Below are 17,256 nucleotides of genomic sequence, written 5' to 3' on the forward strand. Positions count from 1 at the left end.
GGTAGAACATATACCGTTGCTAATATGATTTATTTTTTTTTTTTGTTAAATTTTCTTTCGTCATAAGTGGCCTCAAATCGATACCTGCTTGTAAAAATGCATCAGATGCGAAGCAGGTCCGTATACCCGGATATCGACATCGTGATGCAGGGAAATTCAAGACCTGAGAACCAGAAGTTTGCCATTGTGGGCCATTGACATGAGAAAACAGGTTACAGTACAAGTTAGTACAGCATCGTAAGCACCAATGTCTACATGATGTCTTTATTCTAATAAGATGAGCAGTAAAAGGAGTTGAAACTGGGCTTGGGGAAGTTAAAAGGAGCTCATTAACATGTTGATCACTGGCATTTCCCCGCATTCCATGACCTCATCTCGACACCCCCAAGAAGTGCCAGACCTGCGTCTGACCATACAAAATGCAGACAAAAAATTAAAATAAAAATGTCTCTTTTGGTCCTACAGTAGTGAAAAGTTTGTGCTATCCTGACAGTCCAGCCCCGTCTGGCCCGCATATCCAATGGTGGGAGACTCGCGCATGCCGTTGAGGAGAAACGTCGAGGCGTATAAGCTAAACAATGGATAGGATAGGCCAAAAGGGAAGGGTAAAAACCCTCAAGCTCCTCAACAAAGCGACTCTATCTCATAATGGCGTAGCATCGAGACCTTGAAATGGCAGTGAAACAGCTTGATCATGGGCCGGCCTCGGCTCTTTGACCGGAGTGGCGCTGAATTTGTAAGGAGCTATTCCTCTTGATCTCAAGTTTGTGGCGTGTGGACTGGTCCGTTTTCTGCGTGGTTAATCTTGATTGAGTTTAGAATATGCTGACAGCCCATGAGAGATAAAAAAGTCATGACCCTTGAAGCAACCACCGGGTTGAAGAGGTTCAACAACGTAGAAAATTTTGCATGACCTGGGCTGACCTCATTCAGATTGGCTAGTCACATTTGAATCTTGAATTCGCGCATCATCTGAAGTTTTGGCTGCTATTGAGCACTGATCCTCTGCTTAAATCGGTAGCTACAAGCATTAACCTAGATTGTCTCTCTGAGAAACGTTGGCCCTGGTCCCCTGTCCTGAAAGCCAAGAGAGCGGATACTACCCAGATGGGCGAATTTGCCCTGGATTCCACAGATGTTTGGGCTTATGTACTGTAGCACGGGCGGGCCTTTAGGTTGGCGTTGTTTAGGCGCCGTTGCTAGGAGCTTGGGGCCCCGACATCCCCCCCGAACCCCACCCAAGCTTTGGTCGCTAGTGCGGGAAAAGTATACGAGCTGAAGCTGTACCACAACGGGCGTCAACACTGGATCATATCACGGCGCACAGCACTCAAGGTACCTGTCGAGTACATTAATACACCATCTTCATTTAACTCAACGTCTTGTGCATAATTCTCTTTAGTATTGGCCACTTTCTTCTTCTTATTGAGGCCTTTTCCCTCTCAAAACTCTTTTCTTTCCTCGCTCTTTTCTCCTCTCTATCTTCTCTACCCCTAGCAAATCACCACCGCCAGGACCTGAGATCCATTCGGGCATCGTGCTAGTTTTATATACTGCTAGGTTAGTGCTTTACTCCGCTCCCCATGGGCATATACTATGTAGTGCCTACTACATATCACATCTCCATCCATCTCCGAATGGAGCCCTCCCCTCCCTGCGCAAGGCCCCCTGCTCACCATTTGTCTATTGCCTGTAGATCCATCTCTTAGGTTAGGTTCGTGCTCAACGCGGCACAGTGACGCAACATCGAGACCACACCATCTCGATTTAATCCCGTCCCTCTCGCTTCGACCGATCCCTCCCAGCCACGCTTCGCTACTCCCGAGAAATCTTTTCTATCGGTTTCGCGGGCTATCGCTACAGCTTCTTTCTCCCTTTCCATACATATTTTCTCTGCCGCTTTGCTCTCCAGCTCCTGTGGACCTTGCGCCGCATTTGCTCGTCTTCTACGCGACCTCCCCCGCTTGTCGACAACTCATCAGATCATCCCGCTCGACAAAATTCCCCTCCGCAATCCACTCCCTCCCCATCGTCTTGCGACATTCACGTCAAGATGAGTTCCGGAGGCGAGCAGACTCGCGACATCAAGAACCACCTTCTCTTTGAGATTGCTACTGAAGTAGCTCATCGAGGTGAGTCAATTGCAACAATTGTTGCTTTGTGGCCTCTTGCCAACCTTCACATGCTAACTTGAATGCGACACAGTCGGTGGTATCTACTCTGTCATCAAGTCCAAGGCTCCTGTAACAACAGCTGAATATGGCGAACGCTATACGCTCATCGGTCCTCTCAACCACCAATCGGTACGCTCTTAGTTTTGAAAGTTTCATGAGTTGTGTGTACTGACCTCAATAGGCCGCTGTCGAAGTGGAAGAGATGGAGCCCACTAGCCCAGAGATTGCTGCTACCATACAGTCCATGAGAGACAGAGGAGTTCATATTGTCTATGGACGCTGGTTGATCGAGGGAGCTCCTAGGGTTATTCTCATCGACACCAAGACCGCCTATGGCCGTATGGATGAGTGGAAGTCCGATTTGTGGGAAGCCGCAAGCATTCCCTCCCCACCCGGCGACGATGAGACCAATGAAGCCATCGTTTTCGGTTATCTTGTTGCCTGGTTCCTGGGCGAGGTAAGGACCCCTTGACTTTCCCACTTTTGTATCGGATCTGCTAACTTTAATTCCGTAGTTCGTCTGCCACGAGAAAAAGAAGGCTGTTATTGCTCACTTCCACGAGTGGCTTGCTGGCGTTGCTCTGCCCCTCTGCAAGAGACGCCGCATCGATGTCACGACGATCTTTACCACACACGCTACTCTTCTCGGCCGATACCTTTGCGCCGGCTCCGTGGACTTTTACAACAACCTACAGTGGTTCGATGTCGATGCTGAAGCTGGCAAGCGTGGTATCTACCACAGATACTGTATTGAGCGAGCTGCCGCACATGCTTGCGATGTTTTCACCACTGTTTCTCACATCACAGCTTTCGAGTCAGAGCATCTTCTGAAGCGAAAGCCCGATGGTGTTCTGCCCAACGGCCTCAACGTCACAAAGTTCTCTGCTGTGCACGAATTCCAGAACCTGCACCAGCAGGCAAAGGAGAAGATTCACGACTTTGTCCGCGGACATTTCTATGGCCACTACGACTTTGATGTCGATAACACATTGTATCTCTTCACTGCTGGTCGTTACGAGTTCAGGAATAAGGGCGTCGACATGTTCATCGAGTCTTTGGCACGATTGAACCACCGTCTCAAGGCCGCTGGCAGCAAGATCACAGTTGTGGCCTTCATCATCATGCCTGCTCAGACCACCTCGCTCACCGTCGAGGCGCTCAAGGGCCAGGCAGTTATCAAGTCCCTGCGCGATACCACACACGTCATCGAACAGAGTATTGGGCGTCGACTCTTTGAACGCTCCCTCAAGTGGCACGAGGGTGACCCTCTCCCCGATGAGAAGGAACTCATCTCTGCCCAGGACAGAGTCCTGCTTCGTCGTCGCCTCTTCGCCATGAAGCGCCACGGACTTCCTCCAATTGTCACCCATAATATGCTCAACGATCATGAGGACCCTGTTCTGAACCAGATCCGCCGTGTGCAGCTTTTCAACCACCCCACCGATCGCGTCAAGGTTATATTCCACCCTGAGTTCCTCAATTCCGCCAACCCGGTCCTTCCTCTTGACTACGACGACTTTGTTCGAGGTTGCCATCTGGGCGTCTTCTCTTCCTACTATGAGCCTTGGGGTTACACCCCCGCCGAGTGCACCGTCATGGGTGTGCCCAGCATCACCACCAACCTTTCCGGTTTCGGATGCTACATGGAGGAGCTTATTGAGAACTCGAGCGACTATGGTATCTACATTGTGGACCGACGAACCAAGGGTGTTGATGATTCAGTCAACCAGCTCACTTCATTCATGTACGACTTCTGTGGAAAGAGCCGACGTCAGCGCATCAACCAGCGAAACCGAACCGAGCGTCTTAGTGATCTTCTCGACTGGAAGCGAATGGGTATGGAGTATGTCAAGGCTCGCCAACTGGCTCTTCGCCGTGCCTACCCTAACTCTTTCGTCGGCGATGAAGAGGAGGAGGATTTCATTCCTGGCGTCGAGCAGAAGATTTCTCGACCCTTCTCCGTTCCTGGCTCGCCACGGGACCGCACTGGCATGATGACGCCTGGAGACTTTGCTAGTCTACAAGAAGGCCGCGAGGGCCTGAACACCGAGGACTATGTTGCCTGGAAGCTTCCGTAAGTACCAATGGATGCGATTTATCTGCGAACCTTGCTAACAACATCCGCAGTGAGGAAGAAGACCCTGAAGAGTACCCCTTTCCCCTGACACTTCGAAAGCAGCCTGCGCCACCTAGCCCCTCAGAGACTGTGCCAGTGAACGGAACCCAGTAGGATCAATTCTACAGACTCATGCGCACAAGTCGATGAGAGGAGGGAGAAAGAGAAGGAGCTGTATTCAATACGTGTCACCATTTTGTTATAATTATTGTTAGGTATATGGGAACGAGAGAGGAAGGACTTGAGTCCTTGGTTGGAGAAGCTTGCATGTCATTACTGGTGTTGAAGCACATCCGCATTGTCGCAATTTGCATTTTGCGCTTTCCTGTTGATTAATAAAATCCCGCTATAGGAACCCATGATTATGGAGATATTTGCCACATTTCTTTTCATTTTGACATGATCTTGAAGGAAGCTTTGAATGTTTTTGCTTGCCTTGATAATATTTTTCTTCCAGGTTTAAGGTTTGGATACCCTGTGATCAACTTATCGTAGTTTTGTCTGCGCTTCAGGAAATGCTTGGGTAAGTATGCGATTGAAGGGTCACTTTTGTATGATGTATGACCTATGGACCAGAAGAAAATTGCTTTCGGGGTTCAAACTGTTTGCCTACTATATCATGCTTGGTGCAACGTTGTGGATGTAGAAGCGGCTATGGGCGCAAGCCATCATGGCCGATGAGCTTATCGAGCCATTGAGATACAAGGAGGAAGGTCAGGATAAATATTTCCTATGGACCCGTTTATATGATGACGAAAGATGAGCTATAGAAACCCCTCATATGGTTCAAGAGAAGGCGGTTATAGTAATGAACGGCCGATGCTTTAAACCCAATCGTCCATGACAACCCGATATGGATGGATATCAAGCTGATACAGGGAAATCCTGCGCGGGGTTGGGCTGTGTCTGGATGGGCTGCATGCAGGAGCGAATGAGACGCCTCAACAAGACTAAATACGCCTGTCATTGCGGAGACTGTAGATGGCATTGGAGGGTTATGGTCTACTATTGGTGGTCAAAGAGTCTAATGCTTGATGCAGCGCGGACCTATGCATGGCAGCGGGACGATGCCGTGGTTACAAAAGCTTTAGTTGCATGTAAACAAATGATGGTGTATCATGACAACAGGTAAAAAGACATGATGATGAGAGAAGCCACGAGATCAACGTCTGCGATGCAAAAATAGACCAGCAAAGTAATTGCTTTTATCTCTGCTAGATTGACTGAATTGTTTATTCCATCTCCTACTGAGCGGGAAGGCTCGCCACGTCAGGTCATGATAGGGTTTGACGTAAGGCATTACATCAGAAAAGAGAGTCGACGGTTTTCTTTGTTTTTACTTTTTCCCCTTTGACTTTATATCTGACATTTTAACGGCTCCTTTGTTCCTTAATCTTTCACCGGTCAATTCCGTCTCCTGTCTCTGCATAGCCTGCAGTAATAATTTCGTCACATTGCATCCATACCAGGCCATTCATCACACGGCATATCAAGTTTCATGACAATCACAGAAGAATACGGGCATCAACCTTGTAACGCTCATACTTCCCCGGTTTCTTGTCGCCCTGTTATCATCCCCTGCGTCGTCTCCTGGCCAGGGTCCCTCAGATCAGAGCGAGGGTTGCGTCGAAGCGGTGACAGCAGACCAAAACTGGGACTGTCGACGCTTTGAACAATTGTATGGATAGAAGAGGGTCAAAAAAGAAAGAGAGAAGGAAAGAAGAACCCTGACTGCTTGAACTTGTCTCACTTGTTGAACTAGACCCGTTCGCTTGATTCCTAGATTGGGTGAATTACCAGTCCTGTCCTTTCTTTGACAATAACAAGCAAGCAAGCAAGTAGCTACATCAATAGCTTCACTCCACTCTGAGCTGCATATCCATCTGCAACTGCAGCTGCATAACCGAGCTGTTTTCGATTGTTTACATTTCAGCACTTAGTTACTATATACGTTCATCCACTTCCATCTATTCATAGCAACTCCCCTTTGTTCCTCATCTCTTCTTTTATTCGAATATTACTATCTTGCTCTCGTTAACTTATCTCTCATCTCTTTTCATCCCCACCTATCTCTTACCTGCGACACGACACGACGTCAATCTCATTTCTTCCGTCGCCAAATTTCTCCGATATAAATAGCATAACGTTGGGAAGCGACCCTTTTGTCGATACAGGGGAGAACAGAACAGAGCAAAGCCGCCTTTCTGACCGACCGCCTCGAAATCAACTACCATTGATCATTATCCTCCCAAACCCTCAACAATCAGATCATCATTTGATCAATACACACATTGGCCGTGCTTTAAGCCGCTAAAACAAAAAAGCCAAAGCCCAAAAGCCCAAAGCCATCGGCACCTGAACGGGCGGGAACTAAAAAAGTTGTTACCAGGTAGCAATCCTAGCCAAATACAAGCTTATAAGCTGGTAATTGGTGAACTGGTACCGGTCTTAGTCCTGGTCTCCCCGAGAACAAGGCTGTCCCACTTTTATTTGGGTGTAAACAAATGGAGTGAGACACTTCTACTGAGAACCCCAGCACAGCGAAATAAGGGCCCCGACTGGGCCTCGACGCCTCCCAAGATGCCTTCTGCTACATCAACAACAACATCTACCTTTCCTTCCAGATCAACTACTCCGAAATTACGTCCCAAGAGCTCGTCGCGCGCTCTCCGGAGATCTCACAACATCGTTTCGACTCCTAATCTTAAGTCCGCATATACTACACATTCGCGCGGCGCGCCCCCTCTACCGCCTCTGCCGCGCAAAGCTTCCTTTGCCCAGCTCACGCAGAGCTCACTGGCCAGCATACCCGATGTTTCAGAGAGTTACGCCTTTAATACTGTCCTGAGCGACTCATCTGTAAACATGATGCCTCCTACGACGCCCGGCCGTTCGCAGTCTGCTAACGTTTCGCTCGGGGACATCGTTGATGTTCCTGGTGGGATGTATGGCGTTGTGCGATTTGTTGGTCCTGTCCAAGGCAAAAAGGGTGTTTTTGCCGGCGTTGAGCTTGACGAGGAATTTGCTAATCGGGGCAAAAACGACGGCGATGTTGACGGGTAAGGACTCAACCTTCTCCTTGGAGTTTCAAAAAGACTAACACATGAAAGTGTATCGTATTTTCAAACAGATATCCCCGGTGCTGGCATCTTCTTGCCTGCAGCCAAGGCTCTCCCTCGCAGCAACGAACCGATCCCATCATTCCCCTTCACACCTAGTGCAAGCACGTATGGTGGTCTTCGAGCTGGCAACCAAAACTCGCTTAACTGCACTTCCCCGACTCCAAGCCTTCCAAAGTTCAGTGCTTCCGTTGGACCTGGTGCCCGAGCTCCTAGTCCTCAAGGAAAGAAAACGAGGGTTTCTCTTCCCCGACCCGAGTCTCCTGTTCGTCGCATGCAGATGACACCTGGACCCCGACCTTCCATGACAACACCAGGTAGAACTCCTTCTAGATATGGAAGCCCGACACAAAACCGCTTCGCTCAGAGCGTTCGTGGGACGTCTGGTGACCCAAGCAAGAGGCCAAATCGATTGGATCGCAAGCCTAGTCTCGCACCACGAAGCGCCTCAGCCATGGGCCCAATCACAGGTATAGAAGAGGATGTACCACCCATGGGATTACAGCGGACTGGCACTAACGGCAGCGCTGGATCTGTCTCATCGTTCGCTATGAAGATCCGACCAGCTTCCCGTATGAATATGAACGACGAGGAAATTGAACGCCTGAGATTGCAGATTGAGGATCGGGATCGACAACTTAGAGAGCAATCCGCCACCTTGGCTGACATGGAGAGCAGCTTGGTAGAACTACAAAGTCTCATGGAATCAGCAGATATGCCCGATGCGCAGGGCAACAGTTGGGATAACAAGGATACAGCACAGCTTCGTCAGCTGTTGAGAGAGAAGAACGACAAGATCGCCATGCTCACAGCAGAGTTTGACGCTCATCGGGCAGACTTCCGGAGCACTATTGACACACTGGAGCTTGCTAGCACCGAGACAGAGCGAGTGTATGAGAAGAGGATAGAAGAGTTAATGAGTGACGTTCGAGAACTCGAGTCGCGGAACCTAGACGTCGACTCAGTGGCGACTCAACTTAAGCAACTAGAGGAACTGGTTCAGGAGCTCGAGGAAGGTCTGGAGGACGCTCGCCGAGGAGAAGCAGAAGCCCGAGGCGAAGTCGAATTCCTCCGTGGAGAGGTAGAACGAACAAGGACAGAGTTGCGCCGTGAGCGCGAAAAGGCTTCGATGCCACCTGCAAACGGTGATAATGGAGTTTCCTCCAAGGAGCTTGAGCAGAAGGACGATGAGATTAGAGGTCTCAAAGCCATCATTCACTCCCTCAGTCGAGACTCTGTTCCCGGAGAGCCCAGGCCTCCTCAGCAGCGGCCTGGTTCTATGATTTCTGAAGACGTGGTGGCCATTAAGATTGCACGCGACAATCTGGAGCGACAGGTCGCTGAGCTTCAGTCTATCCTCGAAAAGAAGAACAGCCGCGAGGACGAACTCGAGAAGGAGGTGGAGTCACTCCGTCAAAACGGTACCACAGCCAACGGTACCACAGCCAACGGTACCACAGCCAACGGTACCACAACCAACGGTACCACAACCAACGGTACCACGGCCAACCGATCCTCTTTCAGAGACTCCCGGGACACCGTTGTAATGTCACAGGCATTGGAAAACAGGCCGGTTGAGAGCATCAAGCGGTTCAGTGCTCCTACACACAAGCGGGTCAGCACCCTTGATACCATGCCAGAAAGCGACGATTACTCCAACGCTACTGAGACCAGCACTCTTTGGTGTGAGATTTGCGAGACTAGCGGTCACGATATCCTCACATGCACCAACATGTTTGGCCCTGACGGTGCCAAGAGCAACGGTGAGAACAAGACAGTTGAGAAGGACATCAACAATGGATTCATACCATATACTCCACCCCCAACCGGCGAGGACGCACCTGCGCCTCTCACAACTTTGGGGCCCAAGAAGGATGACCCTCCTTCGCCAGCCGTCAAGATCATGCCCAACCCTATGGATTCAGGTCCCGTTGCCGGCAAGGAGAGCGGTGTCATGGACCCCGATAAGTGGTGCGCCCTCTGCGAACGCGATGGTCATGACAGCGTCGACTGCCCTTTCGAGGACGCCTTTTAAGGATAGTTGTTTGAAGTACGTGCGCATTATTTGTTTTCATTATGCATAGCCTGTTGGAGAAAGCGAAGCGAGCATCGACGCGGCCTATCATTTGAGCTTGACGGAACGACAAAGAAGGAAACTATGCTTGGTGTAGAAAGGGCGTGATGAAAACCGCCCTGCCGCGTGTGCCTTGGTTTTCTTGTAATTTATTTTTTTCAGAGCTGGCCCGGCAGTCAGGTTCTTTTGGATGCCAGGGATTGTTTGGCTAAGCATTCTTAGTGATACCAAATCCTTACTCGTATTTACAACACTTCCGTTGAAATCGCATTTGTGATTTACTAGTAGCTATTGAAATTGCGCCTCTACCGTCTCGCTGTCCTTTCAGATGCATTTACATTGTTCACAACCTGTGCCGTTTGCATTCTCTCTCCTCGGGCACTATGCCACCATCTAGCACTTTTCCACAGCTCTCCATCCCAGTCTCCAGCTAGCTGTCGATATTTCATCAAGAACCATACGCTGGGTTCCCAACTCCGGGAGTCCCATGGTACACCTGCGCCCATGCCATGCGGATTTCGCCCAGCGCCCCAGCATGTGAAGCCGCCACTAAGTATATCATGACATAGGACACCCTCGTCGATGATAGGAGGGTCGTTTTCCAGAGCTCTAATGAGATTCTCCCGGAAAGTCTTGAATGGAATGACATCCTAATTCTGTCAGTGCTATGTGCATGACGTTACTCAGCAAACATACAACATAAGGATGGTGCCCGACGATCAGTTGTTTATCAATCGGTCTGAGATCAGGAGAAAGAGCTCGAAATTTGGACTTCACGATATGCAATTGTGACATATGGTGCCCTTCATCCTGCGTAACAGAAAACACACTGCATCCCTCTTCACAGAGTATGTCATCCACACCTGCCATGCCAAGAGCATAGCAATTTGCGAACATTGCCCCAAATATACCTGTCTCCATGTTATATTGCGTTGGAAGAAGCTCTGGTCTAGCATGTGCCGTTTTGTATAGCGCTTTCGCGAATTGAACGGCTCGCAGCTGACCTGGAGTTGGAGGTTTTGTTTGATGCCAAGGGATATGAGTTTCTGTGGCTGGGCTCTGGGTATCCTTCTGTAGACGTCGAAGGAGGGTGCGCTTTTGTTCTATTGTGAGATTTTCTACACCACTTAGGACATTGTTGAGGGCCTGGTCATTGCTGTCGTTGCTGGACGATGCTTGGGAGGAGCTGAGCTCTGATTCTGGACTTCCCTCAAAGACCTCTTCTACCAACCTTGGATCTACATGAGTCGTTTTCGATACATCTTGGAATTGGAATGGTAAACCCAACATATGATGGCTCCAGGGGTCTTGGTTTGCGTGGCTGAAAATACCATCCAAGTTGGTCAATGGTAGGATGTTAGGGTTACCTTGGTGAAAGAGAGTCGGTAGCACACTTTCTTGAGATAAATCTCCCCACATACGTGGTACATTATATGGTATAGTATCGTCAAAACTTCCCATGCTTTGGTTGATAGATGCCGATTCAGGTTGAAGTAGCTTTGGCAATGCTTGGTCTTGCAGCTGGGTATCAGGCAGGTCACTGGGACCGTTCAGTCCCTGAGAGGGATTGATTTGAGCATTATCGATAACATCACTAGCTATGCTACTTGGCTCGAGAAGCTCATTCAACAGCGCTAGTTTCTGTTTCCGCTTCTCTCCTAAGATACAGATGATGGCGTCAGCAAGATCAAGATCATCAGCCAACCACAAACATGTCAGCATAGATATACACACGGTAGTTCCGGCTGGCGAGACGATTTTGTTCACGGCGTGCTTCGCTGTTGCGTTTGGCTGACGCTTTGCCCTTCTTGATCTTTGTTGTCTCACTCATGGCGAGGAAGTGTATGGTTTCTCATTGAAGTGAGATTAGAGTATGTAAGCAGGTCTTGGGTAATCGTGAGGATGAGAGACAATGTAAGATTCAAGTGATGGATTCAAAAGTTATATTGGTCCAGGCACAATAGTCACAGATGCGCGCTTCTCGTTAGTAAAGAATCGATGGATCATTGATGGTCAAAAGGCTGGCATGCAGTGAGACCTCTTTGATGGTATTGCTGGAGAAGGGTTGCTGTGCTGTAAGACCGGGATTGAATGAACTTTGGTTTATGGGCCAATCACGTCAGTTGTTTTTCATGATTCTCATCCGCGAAAGTGTAAGCACATCTAGCAGTGTGTAACTACTAACTACCTTAAGATAGCGGTAAACCGCAAACTTTCGACATAACTTAGTGCCTAATTTAACACATTCTATATGGTATTTTGGAAGTTTGAAAAAACCGAGCATGTTTTCACTGTTGCAACTCGCAGCCTGTTTGTCATGGTGGCTGTTAAGATACCCTAGATCCGAGATGGTGGACTTTCCTTCTCGTGCATGGAAGGAAAGGGATAAAGTTTACCTTCCACTCACCTCGGATATAAACGGCGTGTAGAAAGTACTACTCTGAGCGTTGTTATTAAAAGCAGTAAAAAGCTCACTAGCTGGAGTATGTTCACGAAAATACACATAAAATAGAGTCGGAGGATACTAGTTATCATGAAGACAAAATAATATAGTCACTCTATACCATCTTCGACCCGCTCTTAGGATGCTTGTTTTCTGTAGCCCAAGTTTAGACATCCAATCCCCCAGACAGCCTAGACTAAGTTTTTCAAGGAGGCAAAAAGTGAACGAATCAGTGAGATGGCCCCGCCCAGGCACCATCATCGGGTTCTGTGGGGTCCTGAATCGGACCCTGCGGCTGGAGAGAAAAAAATCGAAGGCCCAACCTGGCCTGGGCTAATTCGAACTTTTAGGTGGCATTGTGGCCACTGTTGTAGCCGCAAGGATCCGACCATCCATTTGGAAGGGGGGATAATTCGGGGTCCCAGGGGCGTTTTACAGGGACTGTCTGTTAGTGAGGTACTCGCATAGCCTTGTTATGACGCATTTTGGGATTGTTTGGTTATCGCAGATGGTGTAAGCGACAGGGCTTACTGAAGCTCTAGAATGGGCTGTTGTGAGTATAGAAACACCTGGAAAAAGCCTAACGAGCCGAGAAAGAGTCACGAGGAAGAAAATAGAAACAAAAAATAATTCCCGAGCTTTTCAACCGGTTCCATGCTGCGTCACCACGTTTTCAACTGAAGCCTGATTCCTCCTAAGCGTCAAATCTGTTGCACTAAGCACAAGGTCGTGCATTATCAGCACCGCCACAGAATCGACATTCTTCCACACCATTCCATGAGGCGCAACTTGTTCGGCTTTGTGCTGCAGCCTCCCTTTCTTTCTCAAAACCCGTCTGCTCCAACACAATCCCTACGCCTAACTAAAGTTGTTGTTTGTTTAAGACATTCTTCTTTTTCAACCTTCTTCCCTTATTGCGTGGGAACATCTCGTTTTTCTCTCCTCTCTGCGTATCCCCGAGCGCTCTTATCGATCGTCTCCTTCTCCCCCTCCACTTATTCGAATTTTAGAGAGCCAAAACTCGCCGCAGCGTAGCCCCGCCGTCGGAAACCCAAGATACGCTTTTCAGGACAAGGTACGAATATAAAAACATCTTTCTCCTCCTTCGCTGTGTTGTCCAGTGAAGTTATAATACCCCGTCGCAAACCTACTCATCATCCAATCGTTGTTGCCGCGTGCGCGCGAAATTTAATCTTGCTTGCTCTTTCCTCAGCTTTACTAATACTCAACTAGAGTCCTTACCTTATCTTCTGCAACACGATAATAAAAAACAACTCCAAAAACCGCAAAAATGGTTAAGGAAACCAAGTACTATGACACACTGGGTGTATGTTATCCCGACTTTCGCAACATGAATTCTTGCTAAATAACACATTCAGGTCGCCCCTACTGCCACTGAGCAGGAGCTGAAGAAGGCCTACAAGGTCGGAGCCCTCAAGTACCACCCTGGTATGTTTCTCAGCTGTCATTTCCCGCCTTCAACTACATGCATCTAACATGACGCAGACAAGAACGCACACAACCCCGATGCCGAGGAAAAGTTCAAGGAGGTCTCGCATGCCTACGAGATCCTCTCCGATCCCCAGAAGCGACAAGTTTACGATCAGTATGGTGAGGCCGGCCTCGAGGGCGGTGCCGGAGGTGGTGGCATGGCCGCCGAGGACTTGTTTGCTCAGTTCTTCGGAGGTGGTGGTTTCGGTGGCATGGGCGGCATGTTTGGCGGTGGCGGTATGAACCGCGGCCCCCCCAAGGCCCGAACCATTCACCACACCCACAAGGTCTCCCTGGAAGATATCTACCGCGGTAAGATCTCTAAGCTCGCTCTTCAACGGTCAATCATCTGCCCGAAGTGCGAAGGCCTGGGTGGAAAGGAGGGCGCTGTCAAGCGCTGCACTGGCTGTGATGGCCACGGTATGAAGACCATGATGCGCCAGATGGGTCCCATGATCCAGCGCTTCCAGACTGTTTGCCCCGACTGTAACGGCGAGGGTGAGATCATCAAGGAAAAGGACCGCTGCAAGCAGTGTAACGGAAAGAAGACCACTGTCGACCGCAAGGTTCTCCACGTCCACGTCGACAAGGGTGTCCGCAGCGGCACCAAGGTCGAGTTCCGAGGCGAGGGTGATCAAGCACCGGGTGTTCAGGCTGGCGACGTCGTTTTCGAGATCGAGCAGAAGCCCCATGCTCGTTTCACCCGTCGCGAAGACGATCTGCTTTACAACTGCGATATCGAGCTTGTTACAGCTCTGGCTGGTGGTACCATCTACATTGAGCACCTCGATGACCGATGGCTGGCTGTTGATATCCTTCCTGGTGAGGCTATCTCTCAAGGTATGTATTTCCCCTACATAATGCAACGACTTCCCGCTAACTTGCCCCAGACGCTGTCAAGATGATTCGCGGCCAAGGTATGCCTTCGCCCAGGCACCACGACTTCGGCAACATGTACATCAAGTTCAACGTCAAGTTCCCCGAGAAGAACTGGACCGATGACGCCGAAGTTTTCGAGAGCCTCCGAAAGGTTCTCCCCGCCCCTGCTGTCCAGAACGTTCCTCCTGGTGATGCCATGTCCGAGCCTGCCAGCCTGGAGGACCTCGACAACTCTGCCCAAAGCAGAGTCTTCGGTGGCTCCGACGGCATGATGGATGACGATGACGAGGATGGCCACCCCGGTGGTGAGCGCGTGCAGTGCGCTTCCCAGTAAACATCTTGCGACGAGGAAATCCCATCATGGGTGCAACGAAAATACACGATGCATGACGGCGTCAGCTGCTTGTATGCCTAGATATGAAGGCTTATGGACCTCACCAGGCAAGTGAAGCTGAGGTTAGATGTTCGCCATTGCCGGCGAAGTCGTTTAATCATTCAATGATACCAAAATTAGCGGAGGATGACATGGTGTTGGTAGTAGTGAGCGTGGTGCATGTGAAGTGGTGCTGTTGAGTGGGCATCTGGACACTGATATATCTTTCGAGATCAGTGAAGGAGCTTTTGATCTGGATTGGGAGGCGTTTTAAGGCCATTAGACGATTCAAATGAATTTGGTAGTAGCAGACGTAGACCATGAGCATGATGATTTGTTTGTTACTTTTGCCCCCGAATTTCTATGTGTTGTTTGAATATGTCTAATACTGCGTGGCATGCCGTGTTGTACCAATGGTCTGAAATTAAATCTAAATAAGATTGGGAATGCTGTTTCTTGGTCTCAAGAATTGCGTTGGTACATTTTGGGTTCTGCACAAGGCTCGACAAAGTCCAAGTTAACGGTAGTCGGCTGTACCCCTTTGACACTGGCTTGGGTATCTAGTCTAATAGTATTGATGATAGATAAGCAGCCTTTTTATGATGCGTATGTATTACACTGTCGTTTGTGTGGTTTGCGTTTGGAAAGATACTTTTCGTTACTCCTCAACAACCTCTGACTCTCCCATTACTTGATCTTCAGGTACTTGCTCCTCACCCCGTTCCTCTTCACGTTCCGTTGGTTGTTTTCGCAGACTCTCAGTATTGTACAAGAGACCCCTCACGACCTTTTCATCTACGTCGAGCTCGGCACTCTCGATGTCGCGGTCGCCCACCAGAGCCGTCGTGCTTGTAGCAAGCTTCTCGTCAGTCATAGTGAGCGAGTAGATTGCCAAGCTCTTTGCTTGTGTAGGATCACTGGGATCGAGAGCAGTGACGATCTTGGGTGACTCTTCGCCGGTAGCTGGCTTGATGGCGAGGTCGAGTGGCTTGCCAGGAAGCTGGATGATGGCTGGGCGATGAAGGGTGTTGTCCTCGGTGAGTTGCCATGAGAAAATAGCGGGGATACTGATCAAGGTTAGTACAAAGTTCTTATAGACTGGATCACCGAACTTACTCTTGACATATGGCCAGGATGTAGATGAGATCAGAACCTTTGTGAGGGTACACCAAGTTGTATAGCCCAGTAATGGCTACCTTGGTGGTATCAGGCAAGATCTTCTGGGCCAAAGACAAAACGCTGATTTGTGACAAGAGCTTGTTTGCTTCCCAATCCCATACAAACAAATCCTCATCACCACCACCCGACACAACAATATTGCCACGAGATGAGGGGATGGTCATGGAGCTGATGAACTCGGTGTGACCAAAACAGAATCCCTCGATAACATGAGCTTGAGGAATGTATCTTGACACCCGGATATGCTCATCGCGATCAGCAGTCAAGATATATCGTCGCCCCTCGCTCTCGCCAATAGCAACAGCAGTGAGCATAGAGACGTGACCAAGCAGCAGAGTGAGTTCAAAATCGGGGCCCTCGGATTTGGAGTTTTTCTCATTCTTGTTCCGTGTAGCAAGCTCCATTTGACGTTGCTGTTCTTGAAGAGCACGCAGGTTGCGCTTGGAGTGAACAGTTGTGGTGTTGGCAGATGGCTTATACGCAGGCTTCGCTACCGCAGGGGTTGAGGACCGGTCGACATTTTGAGCGGTAGGATCATAGATAAGAGGGAGAGAGTAAACATCTCCAAATTTGTCGGCGACCACGATTTGCGAGTCTGGGCCAATAACTACATCACTAGGACGCTTGGGCAGGGTTCTTGCCAAGGATTAGTATAAGGGGTTTAGATCTTTCTTAAATATGAGCTTACCGTTTGCTGAGTTGGTTAAGAACACCATTTTCACCATTCTCAAAGACCCAAATAGCCTTGTCGTGTCCAGTAATAGCCAGAATATGAGAGCCATCAGGGGAACTGGTCATGTGTGTAATGACTGGACGGTCGGGCACTCGTGAGATGTTATGCTCCTTTGGTCGCTGCTGGTTGCGCCTGTCTTTGCTCTTCTTTCCTCCCTTCTTTTCCCCTTCAGGCTTTGTCTCCTCTGCATTCTTCGCATCCTCCTGAGCGTTTGCTTCGACAGTGGTTGTCTCATCCTTGGGTTCTTCGGTCCTTTGTCGCTTGGCTGGTGGTCCATCGTCATCATCACCCTCGGCAACAGCAGGGTCCTGAGTTGCGACGTTCTCACTTGAGACTCCGCCTGAGATGGCCTTCACTGCGGCATCTACTTTGTCAACATCGGGATGCTTCCATGTCGAAAGGTGAGATCCGTCTTGGAGACTGAATGAGTGAATCTTGCCGCCTCGAGCAGCGTAAAGAACGTCACCACTGACGTGGACGACATTATAGGGGATTTTCATATTTGGCGATCACTCTGTCAGAGAATTGAGTGCCTGGCAGTGAAATGAATGAGATATAATGTCGAGTAGTATCGTCGCTCAAAGTTCTGACCAGACTCTTAAAGTTCCACTTTGATGTGATGCGCCATGAAAAAAAGATACATCTGCAATGTATCTTTCACCCCACCACAGAACT

The 17,256-nt window shown here is 49.3% G+C and overlaps 5 protein-coding genes across 5 annotated transcripts; 3 read left to right on the forward strand and 2 right to left on the reverse strand.

Annotated features, from left to right (window-relative positions):
- Positions 1–2,053: 2,053 nt before the first annotated feature.
- On the forward strand, positions 2,054–4,404 carry EDB82DRAFT_476990 (glycogen synthase; the record flags this gene model as incomplete). Its single annotated transcript, XM_025726727.1, has 5 exons — positions 2,054–2,132; positions 2,206–2,303; positions 2,356–2,631; positions 2,690–4,248; positions 4,302–4,404. 5 exons carry the CDS (start codon positions 2,054–2,056, stop codon positions 4,402–4,404), a joined length of 2,115 nt encoding a protein of 704 aa, XP_025581265.1.
- Positions 4,405–6,870: 2,466 nt separating this feature from the next.
- On the forward strand, positions 6,871–9,444 carry EDB82DRAFT_431024 (uncharacterized protein; the record flags this gene model as incomplete). Its single annotated transcript, XM_065607695.1, has 3 exons — positions 6,871–7,349; positions 7,401–8,830; positions 8,870–9,444. 3 exons carry the CDS (start codon positions 6,871–6,873, stop codon positions 9,442–9,444), a joined length of 2,484 nt encoding a protein of 827 aa, XP_065463812.1.
- Positions 9,445–9,737: 293 nt separating this feature from the next.
- EDB82DRAFT_504045 (uncharacterized protein) lies at positions 9,738–11,538 on the reverse strand. Its single transcript, XM_065608719.1, has 3 exons — positions 11,218–11,538; positions 10,180–11,141; positions 9,738–10,133 (listed from the first exon to the last, which is right to left on the reverse strand). Exons 1-3 carry the CDS (start codon positions 11,312–11,314, stop codon positions 9,789–9,791), a joined length of 1,404 nt encoding a protein of 467 aa, XP_065463813.1. The 5' UTR covers positions 11,315–11,538; the 3' UTR covers positions 9,738–9,788.
- Positions 11,539–13,186: 1,648 nt separating this feature from the next.
- EDB82DRAFT_504056 (uncharacterized protein) lies at positions 13,187–15,025 on the forward strand. Its single transcript, XM_025726730.2, has 4 exons — positions 13,187–13,253; positions 13,306–13,375; positions 13,433–14,257; positions 14,308–15,025. The coding sequence occupies exons 1-4, from the start codon at positions 13,218–13,220 to the stop codon at positions 14,628–14,630; spliced, it is 1,254 nt and encodes a 417-aa protein (XP_025581268.1). The 5' UTR covers positions 13,187–13,217; the 3' UTR covers positions 14,631–15,025.
- On the reverse strand, positions 15,026–17,183 carry EDB82DRAFT_504058 (uncharacterized protein). Its single transcript, XM_025726731.2, has 3 exons — positions 16,537–17,183; positions 15,786–16,484; positions 15,026–15,736 (listed from the first exon to the last, which is right to left on the reverse strand). The coding sequence occupies exons 1-3, from the start codon at positions 17,079–17,081 to the stop codon at positions 15,328–15,330; spliced, it is 1,653 nt and encodes a 550-aa protein (XP_025581269.1). The 5' UTR covers positions 17,082–17,183; the 3' UTR covers positions 15,026–15,327.
- Positions 17,184–17,256: the final 73 nt, after the last annotated feature.

Source organism: Fusarium venenatum (assembly GCF_020744135.1).
Source record: "Fusarium venenatum strain MPI-CAGE-CH-0201 chromosome Unknown EDB82scaffold_3, whole genome shotgun sequence".
Taxonomy (NCBI): Eukaryota; Fungi; Ascomycota; class Sordariomycetes; order Hypocreales; family Nectriaceae; genus Fusarium; species Fusarium venenatum.

Bases quoted from the DNA above. Each gene is read 5' to 3' on its own strand.
- EDB82DRAFT_504058 (XM_025726731.2), bottom strand. From the start codon at position 17,081: ATGAAAATCCCCTATAATGTCGTCCACGTCAGTGGTGACGTTCTTTAC. The intron at 16,485-16,536 runs GTAAGCTCATAT...ATCCTTGGCAAG, and splicing joins CTTAACCAACTCAGCAAACG to AACCCTGCCCAAGCGTCCTA. The intron at 15,737-15,785 runs GTAAGTTCGGTG...AACCTTGATCAG, and splicing joins ATCCTGGCCATATGTCAAGA to TATCCCCGCTATTTTCTCAT.
- EDB82DRAFT_504045 (XM_065608719.1), bottom strand. From the start codon at position 11,314: ATGAGTGAGACAACAAAGATCAAGAAGGGCAAAGCGTCAGCCAAACGC. The intron at 11,142-11,217 runs GTGTGTATATCT...TCTGTATCTTAG, and splicing joins TCTCGCCAGCCGGAACTACC to GAGAGAAGCGGAAACAGAAA. The intron at 10,134-10,179 runs GTATGTTTGCTG...TGACAGAATTAG, and splicing joins TCGGGCACCATCCTTATGTT to GATGTCATTCCATTCAAGAC.
- EDB82DRAFT_504056 (XM_025726730.2), top strand. From the start codon at position 13,218: ATGGTTAAGGAAACCAAGTACTATGACACACTGGGT. The intron at 13,254-13,305 runs GTATGTTATCCC...TAACACATTCAG, and splicing joins AGTACTATGACACACTGGGT to GTCGCCCCTACTGCCACTGA. The intron at 13,376-13,432 runs GTATGTTTCTCA...AACATGACGCAG, and splicing joins AGCCCTCAAGTACCACCCTG to ACAAGAACGCACACAACCCC.